This window comes from Equus quagga, chromosome 4 (genome assembly GCF_021613505.1).
Source record: "Equus quagga isolate Etosha38 chromosome 4, UCLA_HA_Equagga_1.0, whole genome shotgun sequence".
Taxonomy (NCBI): domain Eukaryota; kingdom Metazoa; phylum Chordata; class Mammalia; order Perissodactyla; family Equidae; genus Equus; species Equus quagga.
Genome location: NC_060270.1, coordinates 84,514,256 through 84,529,706, shown reverse-complemented (window position 1 = coordinate 84,529,706; position 15,451 = coordinate 84,514,256). Strand labels below are relative to the sequence as shown.

Sequence of the window (15,451 nt, the reverse complement as noted above, 5' to 3'; positions counted from 1 at the left end):
AAGTGACTTTATTCCCTTCTATGGTGTCTGCTTTCTCCAAGCCTAGAGGATTCAATCTTGATGAATTACTTTAAATGGAAATAGTTTACTGTAGTCAGAGTTAAATATTCAATTGTGAATGTAGGAGATATAAAGAAGTGAGATAATTATCTTTCAATGACAGGAAAAATTGAGAGTGGTACTTTCTTCCCAGGCAAATATGTAGGGTACTGTCAACAAGTGGTTCAACACTTTGGGGCCTTCCTGAAAAGAATTAATCCAGAATCAAGAATTTACTTTGATGTTAACTTTGTTCTTAAGTGTGTGTTTCTAGTCAGCAAGTAGGTCTGCATCTAATATTTTTAATCAATATCTCTTTTGAATTAAGGAAACTCTACTGGACAGATGGAAACACGATTAATATGGCAAACATGGATGGCAGTAATAGCAAGATTCTCTTTCAGAATCAAAAGGAACCAGTTGGTAAGCTTTTCTGTTTGTTTTTTTTTAATGGTTAATCACTGTAGTTTTTAATATGACCAACATGTACTTGTACAATGTATTTTTTTTTTTTTAAGATTTTTTTATTTTTTCCTTTTTCTCCCCAAAGCCCCCCGGTACATAGTTGTGTATTCTTCGTTGTGGGTTCTTCTAGTTGTGGCATGTGGGACGCTGCCGCAGCGTGGTCTGATGAGCAGTGCCATGTCCGCGCCCAGGATTCGAACTAACGAAACACTGGGCCGCCTGCTGCGGAGTGCGCGAACTTAACCACTCAGCCACGGGGCCAGCCCCATGTACAATGTATTTTTTATCTAGAGCCTTAAAGAAAATATTACAGATTAGTAATATAAATTAAATCTGGCATTTATCAATCCTATTGAATCCATTGAGTCTATGTTTGGGGTAAGGAGGAAACAATCTTTTTTGTGGATAAGAAGATAAGGATACATTTTTTGTTGCTGTTGTTGTTGTTGTTTGGTTAGCAAGATTGGCCCTGAGCTAGCATCTGTTGCCAATCTTTCTCTTTTCGATTGAGGAAGATTGTTGCTGGGCTAACATCTGTGCCAATCTTCCTCTATTTTGTATGTGGGACGCCACCACAGCATGGCTTGATGAGCGACATGTAGGTCTGCTCCTGGGATCCAAACCTGTGAACCCTGGGCCACTGAAGCATAGCACACAAACTTAACCACTGTGCCACTGGGCCAGCCCAGATAACTTCTTTTAATAAGAGAAGTTTTACAGTGTCTTAAGCATTAAAGTTGCTTAGAACTTAATGTAATTAATAAATATCTTATTTTCACTGGTGAAAATCTGATACATTGCTACAGTTGCAATATAATGTACTAAAGACTTCCCTCGTCACCATTGTTGTGTCATTATTAATAGTTACATTGATTTGAATTTAATTACTTAGTATTTATTTTTCAGCAGTTTTCTTTCACTCTGTAGTGTATTTATTTAGTTATTCTACTTTGTCAACCATTGTAAGTTATCAGATGAAACAACATGGTGCTGAAAGAGAGCTTTGACTCATTCTCATAAAACATCTTTGAAAATCTTAAGTACAAAGATTCTTTTAGAAGATAATATATTACATATTTACATATAAATATCTATACATTATAATATTCTTTTCAAACCATAATCAATGTTTCCAAATATTTTTTATATTTCTTTGAGAGGCAAGAATTACCATATTGCCTATTTGTCATCTCAAAGTACCTTTAAAAAAAATACAATAACGAACCTGGATTATGATATTACATTAAATGTGCAAATGATGAAATATACAAAAGGAAGTTATAATTTTGCCTTGAATTGAATATAGTATTGTTTTAAATCTAGAGGTAAATACACCATGAAGCTTTTTAGCCTTTTTTTCTTAGCCTTAAAAATGTAGAAGTATTCTTAACTGAAGTAGCTCATTTTTAATAGTGATGGTTCAATAAAAGCCTAGTATCACCAATATTTGCAATAAATATTTCTTTTCATGCAGTCCACAGAATAAACCTCTGATATAAAATGATACTATTAGCAGCCCTTTTCTTTGGACTGTTTGTTCTAAGATTTGATATACAATTGAAATTCAAGGTAGTGCTAGAAATTAAAGGCAAATTGAAATGCTAATACTTCTGTGTGGAAGATGATAGAACAAAAGAAACCAGGGACTCAACAAGATTAGGACTCATACAAAGGACTTAATTTAGACTAAAGCAATTCAGTTGGCCCTTATCTGGAGTTGTTCAGAATATTTAGTATGGAAAAGTGAGTATGATGGAAATAGTGTGAGCAAATGAAGTCCTTACATTGTAATGTGGTAGCCATAGGTTATACAAAAATGTTGATTTATATGCTTGTTTCTATAGTGGGGAAAACCTTATCTTCTTTAATAGTAAATATCTATTTCCCTACTCAAAATAAATTAAGAAAAAAACCTAACAGCTTATATAAAGAAAGTTTTAAGAAAGGAATTAGTGTCACTATTTATACTTGGCAGTTGACTCCTCAGGTATGGTGCACCAAATTTTTAAGTGAATATGGATGATGATTCAACATTCAATAACAAATATTAGATGTCTGCTACGTGTCAGTTATTGTTATATTTGAAAATGACTTTTAAACAAGTTCAGAATAACATTTTTAAATCTTAATTTGTGCAAGATATATTATTTTACCAGAAATAACTCAGAACCTCATTACAAACTATACTTTAAATCAGCGTTAATGAGTATGGCATGTGAGTCAAACATTCATTTATTCAAAAAAAAGATTTTTATTGATTATCAGATTTTGTATTAAGCCTGTTGGTAAAAATGTGACACTGTCCTTTTCTTTGAAGAGCACAGGAGCCTAAATCACTTTAGATTTCACTCAGTGACCTTGAGCAAGTTACTGTTAGCTTGATGGTGCTGTTTTCCTCATCTGTAAAATCCAGACAAAATGTCTATTTTATTAAGTTCTCATGAGGATTGAACGAGGAAAACTTATGAGGAAAACATCTGGCCTACAAAAATAGAACCTGTCCGGAGTAGTAGTAGAAGGTATATTGGGTCCAATAGACTGGAATTCGAATGATTTGATCATCTGCAGTATTAAGTATAAATGAGTTCGGTGAAGAATCAACATAGAATTAAATCCACAGAAATCTAACAAAGAAATACATTGTAACCATGTGGGCTTCTGAGATGGCAAATTTGTATGCAGACATAAGGATTTAATTCTATATTGCCTTGTTAATGCTAAGAGACAAACAAGTTTCAAGTACCTGGGTTCTGTTCTCAGATCTTCCCAGCATAGCCCCCAGGGCTAAAAGTCAACTGTGCCGTCATCTTCCTCTTGGAGTTTTTGATGTAGTTTACAAATAGGTGTTACTTACAAGTCCCTACTGGTAAATTTCTACTTTAGCTAACTAGTCATGTTAACCAGGTGCTAGCTAGGATTGATGGTCTCTGTAATGCTGAATGAGAGACTGTGTTATTTATATATAAATGTAACAAATTATTTTACTTTTTTATGTTTCCAAAATCTGAACGCTCTGTGGCAAATCTCTAACCTGCTGTATTATATCACACTTCTGTCACAGATATCTTTATTTTAGATGCACAGAGGAAGAAAATGAGCAGATAAAGTCTTCCCCTGCCTCTATTCTTGCCCACTTCCATACAGTGGGCAATGTTTCTATGTTGGAAGGTCACTAACATCTACTTTGATAACATTCACTATCCTTAACTGCCACTCCAAATTAAGTAAATTAAATTGTTCAAAGTGTAAAGTATAAGAAGAAGAATGAACTTCAGGAACCTGGAAGCTAGGGACAGCTTGTAGGAACTTTCACCTTCACATAAAACATTCCTTTTGCTGTGTTTAGGGGACAACGTGGTTGGGAAAAAAGTTGGTTTAAAAAACAAACAAATTTGGATTTGAATCTCTTCTTTGATACTTATTAACTCTGCGACTTTAAACTCATCTCTTACCCTTTCTAAGACTCAGTTTCATTACCAGTAAGATGGAGATAATTGTGATGCGGGGTTGGTGAGCCGAGGATTCGAAAGAAAGATTTCTTGGACTCTCAAGATCTGGCAGTAGTGGTCTTTTATTTAGAGAATAGTGTGGAATAACATGGGGACAGTAGCCATGGGCAGTCAGAGCTGCTGCTGCATGCCGACAGGACCCACGGGCAGGAGGAGCTGCTGCTGCCACCACTGCTGCTGCTGCTGCTGGCATGGGGACAGGACCCATGGGCAGTCAGAGCTGCTACGTGGGGACAGGACCCACGGGCAGGGGCAGGTGCTGCCTGCCCCCGCTGCTGCTGCTGCAGCAAACGTGGGTGGAGAGTAAGGCTAAATTTAAGGCATAGGTATGTGAGTTATCTCTTTACAAGACAAAGGAAAGAATATGTAAAAAGAGTTGTTAAAATGGTATCAGTGCCTATAGGGTCTGGTTATTGGGTGGTCCTATAACTTTTAGACAAGAATCAAACCGGATTGAGTAAATGGCAGAAGTCACCGCTTAAATATTATCTTCAGCTAAAGACAAAGGAGAATGTTGGGGGGGAGTCAGTTACATGAGGTTGCCAGACAGAAATCAACTTAAGTTCTTGCCTTCCCCATTAAGAGTTTCCAGAGATAAGGTCATCCCGCTTCCTCCTGGTGCAAAGAGGGAAACATCTTTACAGATGGAGATTTCCCTTACAAATGTAAATGTTTCCCAACAAAGGGCAAGCAAACTCCACTCTTGAGAGTTGCTTTTATTAAAGGTAACCAGCCCCCTTCTCATCTGCAGTTTTAAATGTAACCAGCCTAAAATAATCCTCATCAATTGTATCTACTTTTTGGGGTTACTTTTAGAATTAAAGGCTCATTGCAATATCTCATGTTCCAGCAACTCCACACTTACGTATATACCTTAGGGAATTCTTTATATCTATCTATCTATATATATGCTGATAGAAACAAATACAAGGATGTTCAGTGAATCACTGTTTATAATACTAAAAGAATTTGGAAAGAGCATAGATCTTCATCAAAAGAGGAATGAGAAAGTAAATGCAACATACTTATATGCTGAAATACTGGATATACGTACAGATGTGTTTATGTTTATATGCAAACATAAAGACATAAATAGATCTCAAAAGCATTGAGTGAGAAAAGTAATTAGCAGAATGACATGGTATGATACCATTTACATAATTTCAAAACGGAACACCCAAAATTAATATATATTTCTCCTAGATGCACATATATATAAAACTATGGAAAAAAGTAAACTGAAAATATGCACACTAATTGTATAATAGCAGTTATCTCTGGGAGGGACCAGTAATGACATTCAAAAAGAAAATTTCATCTTTATCAAAAGGGATTTTACTGTATTAGTAAAATTAGTCTCATATTTCATAAAAAGATTCAAATTAAATACAATAAAATGTTGATAATGTTCAATTCTGGGTACTCAACACATCAATGTTTATTATTTTCTTTTCTCCTCTGTGTTAAATGCTGGCTCCTCAAAGTATTGCCGAAATGGCCTGCTGTTTAGACAAAGCTGAGTTTCTTGCTTACCACACTAAGACAGCATTAATTCGTCAGTGTCTTAGTAGTGTCTTAGAGGAGGCAGGGCAAAGTTGAAATACTAACTGAGGTTTTTAAGTCCATTTTAAGGCAAGTGTTTCAATAGGAGTCTTGGTTAGGATTGAGTAAGGATCACTATATAATAATTTTAGATTGGTGGGTACAGAAAGAAGATTTTGAGGGAAGGTAGTTCAAAGCGTCTTGAGGCGTAAACTGTCATTTGGTGCTTTTTTTTGCCGAAGAGTTGATGGCTTATTCAGGAAGTTCCTGAAATGGACAATAATGTTATCTACAACTCATCTTCCTAAACAAGGGTTCCTTAGAATAGTTAAGTTATGACACTGAGGACGGTAGAATAGTAAAGTCATGTTAATGTAGACAATAAACTGTGTCTTTGGTTTTGATTCTCATCTGTAAAATTAAGCCTTTATTTCATGGATCCTTTTGGGGGGTTTTGCTCATTTAAAATGCATTAAAAATCCTGTGTAAAGAAATTTGTACACTACTGTATTCTTCACCAGCTCACTCTAAAAAATGATCTACAATAGGAGATAGGAGACGTTGTGTATTTATCAAGGTTCCATGAGAGAAACAGAACCAGTAGTGTTTGTGAATGGATAGATAGATAAATACATACATAATAAATAGATAGATATAAATATATAAAAAGAGGTTTATTGCAAGGATTTGGCTTTTGACCTTGTGGGAGCTGGCTAGGGAAATCTGAAATCTTCAGGTAGTCTGGAAACTCTCAAGCAGAAGCTTAAGCTATAGACCACAGGCAGAATTTCTTCTTCAGAGAAACCTCAGTTCTGTTCCTAAGGCCTTTCAACTGATTGGATCAGACCCACCCAGATTTTTTAGCATAATCCCCTTTACTTAAAGTCACTTGATTGTAGATGGTAATCTCATCTACAAAATATCTTCACAGTAACATGCAAGTTAGTGTTTAATTGAATAATTGGGGACTATAGCCTAGCCGTGTTCACACAGAAAACTAATATCACAAGTTTTGAACATGAACTTTCCTGTGTTTTATTCACTGATGTATATACTTGCTAGTGTGGTAATTGTGTGTATGTTGATCTAAACATAGATTTCCATCATTATTTATGTAAAATCTAAGTAAAAGCTCTATTAAATAGAAATGGTAAGTGAATGAAAAGTTAGCTGGCATTTAATAGGCAAGCTTTCTTAATAGAGGCTGGGCAAAAGATTTTTGGTCTGAATTCATCATGTTAACTTGGTATAGATTGTCGTATAAACTATGATATGTGTTCTTTTTAACCTAGGAGGAGAAAAAGAAACAATGCTTGAGAATGTCTTGTAATGGTCACAGAAATAACTACATACAAACATTTTTGTTTAAAAGAAACAAAAGGAAGGAAAACAAACAAATCCACAATCAACCCTTCTTTCTTAAATCCAAATCCATGCATTAAGTGGCTACTGTTAATGTGGTAGTTTAAGCACTGTGGATGACACCAAGGTGAATTTTTACGTAATACTTGCTTTGCAGTGTTTACATAACAGTGGGAAAGAGAATCAGAAACTTGTGGTAAGAATCCATGTGTTGTTTGATGTATGTGAGAATCTTGAAGAAAAAGGAAAGAAGGAGTTCCTATAATCCCCTAGTTACTGGGATACAGGTACATAAGAGAGATATGGACCCTTTCTTCATGGAGTTTACAATCCAAAAGGAATTGCAGTGTGATTAAAACTTATCCTCTCCACCTATATTTCCCTTCTTTGATTCTCTCAACTTGTCAAGCTCCTTCCCCTAATACCATGTTTTAACAAGACGTTCCTTTGCCCAGAAATGTCTCCCATCCTCTCTTAGTTTCTGACCTACCTGCCAGTTTCAACTCAAGTATTACTTCTTCAAAGAAGCTTTCCCTGACCTCCTCAACTAGGATGAGGTCTCTTAAAACAGACACTTTCAGCACCATTGTTTCACCTTTCAGCTCTTGGTGTTATTTTAATTTTCCATTTTGTTTTTGGACATTTCATTAACTACTGCTTACCAACTAGAAAGGAAACTCTTCAAAGCTAGGGACCGTATCTGTTGTATTTACCATCATGTCCTCAGCCCATAGCTCAATGTTGGCACATAAGTAGATCTTATTTGTTGAATGAAGTGAATACTGTTTCCTATCCAGTAGCAAGAGGCTCTTATAGGATTGCATAAACCTAAGGTTTATTTATCTATCTTGAGTAAGATTACTTTGTGAAAGAAGTGCATACTCAGTCATCTGGGTATAGATTCATGTTGTATTCCATTCATTGTATCTGATGAGTAGGAAACAAAGTACTCTCATGTTTATATTTATTTATTCCATCATTTTCTCAAAGTATCGAGTGCAAAAACTATGTTAAGTGGGTTGCGTATAAATAAATGCATGACTAACTAGAAGGAAACGTTGGAAATAACTTGATTTCTAAAGTGGCTTTTCCCCGTGTTCCTCTTGCTATATCTCCTCTCTCCCCTGTCTAACCCCATGGCCATTTGGCTCTCATTCATACCAAGAGATTTCTCATAAAAAGAAAGAACAAGCAAAATAGAATTGGCCAAACTATTTACTTACTGACAAGTCCTCTGAGCACAGGGTATAAAGATAAAACCGAATTCTTTTATAGTAACCCCTCATTCATTCTGACCCTGTTAATTGTAATTTTCTATCTACCTTAATAAGATAGAGACTCTTATCTGTAAATTAACTATAAAAAATATTACAGTGAATAAGTTTATAGCAGGAAAGTCTTGTCTTTTTTTGTGAGAGATGGGGGCCAGTTAGGATGCTGCTGGTTTCAAGAGTTTTATAGGCACTGATTAAAATAAAAATTATGTTGCATGGTAACTATTCTTTTTTTTTAGTGAGTTCATAATAGTTTACATCATTGTGAAATTTCAGTTGTACATATTTCTTGTCTGTCATCACGTGAGTGCTCCCCTTCATCCCCTGTGCTCACTCCCACCCCTCTTCCCCTGGTAACCACTGAACTGTTTTCTTTGTACATGTGTTTGTTTATATTCCACATATGAGTGAAATCATATGGTGCTTGCTTTCTCAGTCTGGCTTATTTCACTTAGCATAATACCCTCCAGATCCATTCATGTTTTTGCAAATGGGATGATTTTGTCTTTTTTATGGCTGAGTAGTATTCCATTGTACATATATACCACATCTTCTTTATCCAATCATCAAACAATGGGTACTTGGATTGTTTCCACATTTTGGCTATTGTAAATAGTGCTACAATGAACATAGGGGTGCATATGTTACTTTGGATTGTTGATTTCAAGTTGTTTGGGTAGATACTCAGTAGTGGGATAGCTGGGTCATATGGCATTTCTATTTTTAGTTTTCTTGAGGAATCTCCATACTGTTTTCCGTAGTGGCTGCACCAATTTATATTCCCACCAGCAGTGTATGAGTGTTCCATTTTTGCCATATCCTCTCCACTATTTGTTGTTTTTTCATCTTGGTAATTATAACATTCTGACTGGTGTAAGGTGATATCTCATTGGAGTTTTTTTGGGGGGTGGGGAAGATCAGCCCTGAGCTAACATCTGCTGCCAATCCTCCTCTTTTTGCTGAGGAAGACTGACCCTGAGCTAAAATCTGTGCCCATCTTCCTCTACTTTATATATGGGACGTGTACTATAGCATGGTTTGCCAAGACGTGCCATGTCCACGCCTGGGATCCAAACTGGTGAACCCCGGGCCGCCAAAGTGCAACGTGTGCACTTAACCACTGCACCACTGGGCCAGCCCCTCATTGTAGTTTTGATTTGCATTTCCCTAATAATTAGGGATGTTGAGCATCTTTTCATGTGTCTGTTGGCCGTCTGCATATCTTCCTTGGAAAAATGTCTGTTCATATCCTCTGCCCATTTTTTGATCGGATTGTTTGTTTTTTTGTTGTTGTTGAGTTGTGTGAGTTCTTTATATACTTTGGAGATCAACCTCTTGCCTGATAAATGATTTGCAAATATTTTCTCCCAGTTAGTGGGTTGTCTTTCCATTTTCTTCATGATTTCCTTTGCTTTGCAGAAGCTTCTTAGTCTAATGTAGTCCCATTTGTTAACTTTTTCTTTTGTTTCCCTTACCCTAGTAGACATGGTATTCGAAAAAATGTGGCTAACACTGATGTCAAAGAGTGTACTGCCTATTTTCTTCTAGGGATTTTATAGTTTCAGTTCTTACATTCAAATCTTTAATCTATTTAGAGTTAATTTTTGTGTATGGTGCAAGATAATGGTCTACTTTCATTCTTTTGCGTGAGGCTGTCCAATTCTCCCAACACAATTTATTGAAGAGACTTTCCTTTCCCCATTGTATGTTCTTGGCTCCTTTGTCAAAGATTAACTGTCCATACATGTGTGGTTTTATTTCTGGGCATTCAACGCTGATCCATTCTTTTTCTAAGTTACAGTGTTTTCACTGTGGGTACTTGAACCATTTTCTTAAAATATATTCAAGATTGTATTTTGTGTTTTCTTTTTTAAATTTTTTTTTTATTTTTGCTGTTATTTTTTTCCCTCTAAAAGGACAGTTTAGAGCTGTGAGGCAAATGAGTGGACAAAATATTTTTTTGGCTTTCTATATAAATTTAGACTGCTATTTAACATAGTATCAAGGTTAAATCTCATAAGGAAATATTTGATACAGAAGAATCTTTGAAATGCTCTCAAGAATTCATACCGTTGTAATCCCACTTTACAAGACTCACTTAGAACTATTCCCCTGAGATGATTTCTAAAATGGAATTTTCCAGTACTGTGAATGGACATATGAAGGTGTGAAAAAAGTAAATGCAAACATGTTTTTTTTAGTATACATGACGGCTATAGCCAAGAAATACTTACATACATAGAAATATTTATTGCTGTGTTATTTCCTCATTAAATTTCACTAGTATTTTGCACTGCAGGCAATTGCTGTAATTATTATTTCATGATGAGTCTGTCTGGCTATCTCTGGCTTAAACTGCCTCCCAACTGCCTTCCCCCAACAATTTCCATGAAGAAAATTAGGAGACTAGAAAGGAGGAACCACTGTTCAATTCATTTTCTCCTCATGCATATTGTTTGTCAGATTATAAATTATTTTTTCCCAGATTAGGAGAAATCACAATATTCTGTCTGGTGAGGCTGAGGAAGTATCAACTTCTAACAATCATTATCTTTCACCCTTTACGGTACCTTTATTCTCTCCATATCTTTGTGTTTGCATGGAGTTATCCTGGGATGTATGATACAGTAGAACAATCATCACTTTGGCAACAAAAATAATCTAATTATAGTAACTACTTTTTAAGCATTTAGAATATGTCAAGCACTTGCAAAATGCTTTGCATTAGTCATCGCACAGTAATCATTTCTGGAAGGCTTCCTTGTCCTTCCTTTTAGATTCAGAAACTTAGGTTTATTGAAAGAAGTCAGTTGCCTGTGATGAATGGTAGAGCTGGGATTCAAATGCAGGTTTATCCGCTTCCAGAGTCACATTAAATCTTAACCACTGTGCTACATCCTGAGAGGCTGATTTCATACGGTAATTTCCTGGTCTCAAGCAAAGCTCAGGGAATAAAACTGGTATTCTTTCAAGCACGGAAAGTGGGAAAGAAAAATCCAGGGCTTGGATACTGCTGAGAAATTTGGGCTCAATTAGGACACAGCAGTCAGCTTTTCTAAGCAGCCAGCAGTATACAAGAACCAATTTCACCCCTGTGCCAATTGTGCCTTATAATTAATTATTTCTGAATCTTTAAATGCTAGTTTTAAACAGCAATGTCACTGATATACTAAGCTTTCTAGTTTATGGAATTGTTTTTATATTGTAATTCACTGGATTTCCCTTGCTTGTTTGCTGTTAAATGCATATGTGTGATATGGTTGAAATAGAAGTGCATCATAATCTTATCAAAACACCCAACCTGGCATTTTATGAGTGTGTATCACTGAAGACTAAGTGATTGCAGCCTTCAGACAGTTTGGGCTGAATAACTTTGTTTCTCTTAAATACAAATCAACATCCCAGTTATTCATTGTTGAACTAAATATTCTCAAGATTTATTGCTCAGTTTTGGATACATGAAGTGCTTAGAGTATTTTGCGTAACAGAGGATTTTAATTTACTACTTAAAGCCATTTCCATGTTTAAAATGTTTACATATTAAGAATTTTATCCCTTAAGCCTCAAATAAAGCAACTTGCTTGTCAATCAGCATTACCCTTCATGGCTTATTCCTAAGAATCTTGGGTACTATATATTTTATTTCCTTGATGTTTTCCCTTTATTTTTAATGTAATCCTAAGCAAAAGTCATTTGTTTACTCAACCTTCAAGTATACTTTCTCGAAACCTATGAAGCATTTTTCTTAATATTTAATCATTCCAACCCATATGCTATATAATGCGAATTTTGAAATCTATTCATGGATAACATTCATAAGTACATTTTACTAGATCAAAAGAATTCAAGGGACCTCATTTTTGAAAAATAAGATTAAAACAAATTCCTAGATATGTGTCCTTGCTCTACATAATGCAGTTATATTATTTATATATACTTATTACTCAGCACAGTCACTTTTATTATGTATGAAGCACAATCAAGAGGTAAAGTTGTGCACACCAAAAGAAATGTTAAGAATAGATTACAAAAATGGCCAGAGGAACCAACAAACTAATATTAAAATTATACATGCATATACACACAGATAATTTCAGTTTATTACACTGTTTCATCTGATCATTCATTTACTTGGTCTTTCAAATGCTATCATTAAAAAAAATGCTATGAGGTGTAAACTAGGTGATGTGGATTAAGGCTGCCCCAGCTAGAGAGGCCCAAGGTGACCTGGCCTACATGCCAAATTATACGACCCAGTGGACTTTTTTTATGGTATGATTTAGGACTGCCCCAGGGAGAGAAGCCCAGGGCATCCTCACCTACATGCCGATCTATATGGCCAGATTCGTATCTAAAGTTATATGACCGCACAATAACCAGACCCCATCTGCACTGAAATCATTTAATGACGTTTTACATCATCTTTTCGTTTCTCCAGTAAAAATAAGTCACGTACCCATGCCTTATAAAATTAGCCCTAACCCTCAACTCGGGGCAGCAGCAGGAGCTCTGACCACCCGTGGGTCCTGTCCCCACGCACCAGCTCTGCCTGCCCATGGGTCCTGTCCCCATGCCAGTGGGGGCAGCAGCAGCTGCTCTGCCTGCCCATGGGCCCTGTCCCCATGGCAGCGAGGGCAGCAGAAGTGGCAGCAGCAGGAGCTCTGACCGTCCATGGGTCCTGTCCCCACGCACCAGCTCTGCCTGCCCATGGGCCCTGTCCCCATGCCAGCGGGGGCAGCAGAAGTGGCAGCAGCAGGAGCTCTGACCGCCCATGGGTCCTGTCCCCACGCACCAGCTCTGCCTGCCCATGGGTCCTGTCCCCATGCCAGCGGGGGCAGCAGCAGCTGCTCTGCCTGCCCATGGGCCCTGTCCCCATGCCAGCGGGGGTAGCAGAAGCGGCAGCAGCAGGAGCTCTGACTGCCCGTGGGTCCTGTCCCCACGCACCAGCTCTGCCTGCCCATGGGCCCTGTCCCCATGCCAGCGGGGGCAGCAGAAGTGGCGGCAGCAGAAGCTCTGACTGCCCATGGGTCCTGTCCCCATGCTATTCCACACTATTCTCTAAATAAAAGAGCACTACTGCCAGATCTTGAGAGTCTAAGAAATCTTTCTTTCGACTCCTCGGCTCACCGATCCCGCATCACTAGGTACCAGACCCTGAAAGTGAAATCTGTGACTCATTATCAAGAAGCTCAAAGTGCAACAAAGGAAAAAGACCTGGATAACTACAAACCATTTGATGAGATCTTTAGTAGAGTTAAACAAAACAAAAACACTTAATGTTGTTCTTGAGTACTATCTTCCAGGCACCAGAAGGTTAATATAACTAGATACTGTAAGCATAGAACAAGCAACTAATTCTTTGTGGGGAAGAAACATAGAGGGAAGAGTTGTAACCAAATGGGTGATATTTTGAAATTTCAACCAGATCTTGAAGGATAAACACACTTTTTAAGGAAGTGATAGATAAAGGGGCTTATTCTTACTAGAAAGGATAAACAGGCATAATAGGCACAAAAGAGTGGATATATCTAGGAAACTCTAAATTTTTCTGTGTGACTAGAAAAAAGAACTCTAACGAGAACATTTGGTGTTATACTGATAGGAACTATAATTTAAAAATGTTCAAATGACACAATCTAGTTCTCTTAAAAACATTTTGTTCTATTTCACCTATCAAGCTATTCAGTATAGTTTTGGCAAATTATGAAACTACAGCTATTAAAGCTTCAAAATGATTTTTTAGACCAAAACACTTCTCAAGAAATAACCTGTCACTGGTTCTGTTCTTTCCTTCATTTTTGCATTTGTTATTTTCACAAGGCACATAATTTTTGCTGATCATAAAGAGCTTGAAATATAGGACAAATTGCCCAGGTTCAAGGATTTGTGTGAGGGAGGATGGAAGAGAGGCTGAATCTTAGCTTGATACGATAAGCAACAAGGAACTGAGTTAATTAACTTAGCTCTGTAACTCTGTACATTAATGACTTCTAAAAGCTGAGTGAACTGAGAAAGATGATTCCAAGGAAAAGTTTAGATCAAGTTAAGATAAGGGCAGTATAGATACTTGCAGAGGAGGAAAAAAACCTTTTTCCTCTATATTCCTAGGTTCTCTGTCGGGAACCCTGGAAATTAGACTGACAAAAGACAGATTAACAAGAGAAAAATGGCATTTATTAACACGGGTAGCACACATACACATGGGAGAAACTGATTGATGAGTAACTCAAAGGAGTGGTTAGAACTTGGGCTTATATAGTGTAGGGGAGGAGGACATTTCCTCTCCCCAAATGGGGGTTCATCTGGCCGGAGAACAAATTAAATTCACATGAGACAGAATAGCAAGAGAAAATTAAACAAAGCTTTATGAGGAACCATGGCCCGGGCCCTTTCTTCCCAAAGGAAGAAAGGGCACCGAAGAAGTGGGGTGCACAGAGTGGTTATATAGCCCCAAACAGGGTGTTTCACATGTGATTGAAATGTCCCTCCCAGAATAGTCACAAGATTGCCCTGTGGGCACAGCGCTTGATGGACACAGCAGGTAGTGGTCTGCTGTCTCAGAGGGCGTAGCCGGAGGCAAGTCGATTGTCTGGAGCTGGGCGGTTATAGGTGAGCGCAGCAATCAGTTCCTAGCCTAAAGAAAGATGCTTAATCCTTAAAGAAATGCCAAAGTTGGGAGGGGGAGGGAAGTCAGCTACAGGAGGTTACCAGACTAGCACAATAAAATGCAGATTTAAGTCCTTGCCTTTGGTATTGATTGAGAGTTTTTAGAGAGAAGGTCATCTCCTTTCCTCTTTCTGGTACAGAGAGGGAGGCACCTTTTACAGATGGAGATTTACCTTACAAATGTAAGTGTCCTAACAAAGGGCAAGTTCGATTCCTCAGAGCCTCCTTCCCTGTCCCAGTTTATCAAAAGCAATCAGCCTCAAATAATCCTGATGCCAAAGAGACATATCTTGGGGTGGCCAATTCCAGGTCCCCACAGTCCCGCCTTTGAAACTTTTTAAAGTTTCACAATCCAGAAGCTGAGTGGTAGATTGTTTCATCTCACTGAACACATTTCTGAGTCCTGGTAATAGATCAGTCCAGTTAAAGCCATTTTAGAAGGCAGCGATGCAGGTGTGCTCCCAAAGTTAAGCCTATATTTTGGAAGCAAGCAATCAGGTATTTAATAAGTATTTCTATGGAAATAAAAGAAAAACAAGGTTAATGGTTGGAGCAAATTATAAACTAGTTCCTGAGTCCAGGAGGCAGCCAGTC

At 37.4% G+C, this 15,451-nt stretch overlaps 1 protein-coding gene across 1 annotated transcript in view; it reads left to right on the top strand.

Moving 5' to 3' along the window:
- Nucleotides 1-15,451, top strand: part of LRP1B (LDL receptor related protein 1B) — a 1,825,183-nt gene that overhangs the window by 1,257,454 nt on the left and 552,278 nt on the right. The window contains exon 31 of the mRNA XM_046659286.1: nt 368-462. Coding sequence (XP_046515242.1) covers nt 368-462 — 95 coding nt within the window. The remainder of the gene's footprint in view (nt 1-367; nt 463-15,451) is intronic.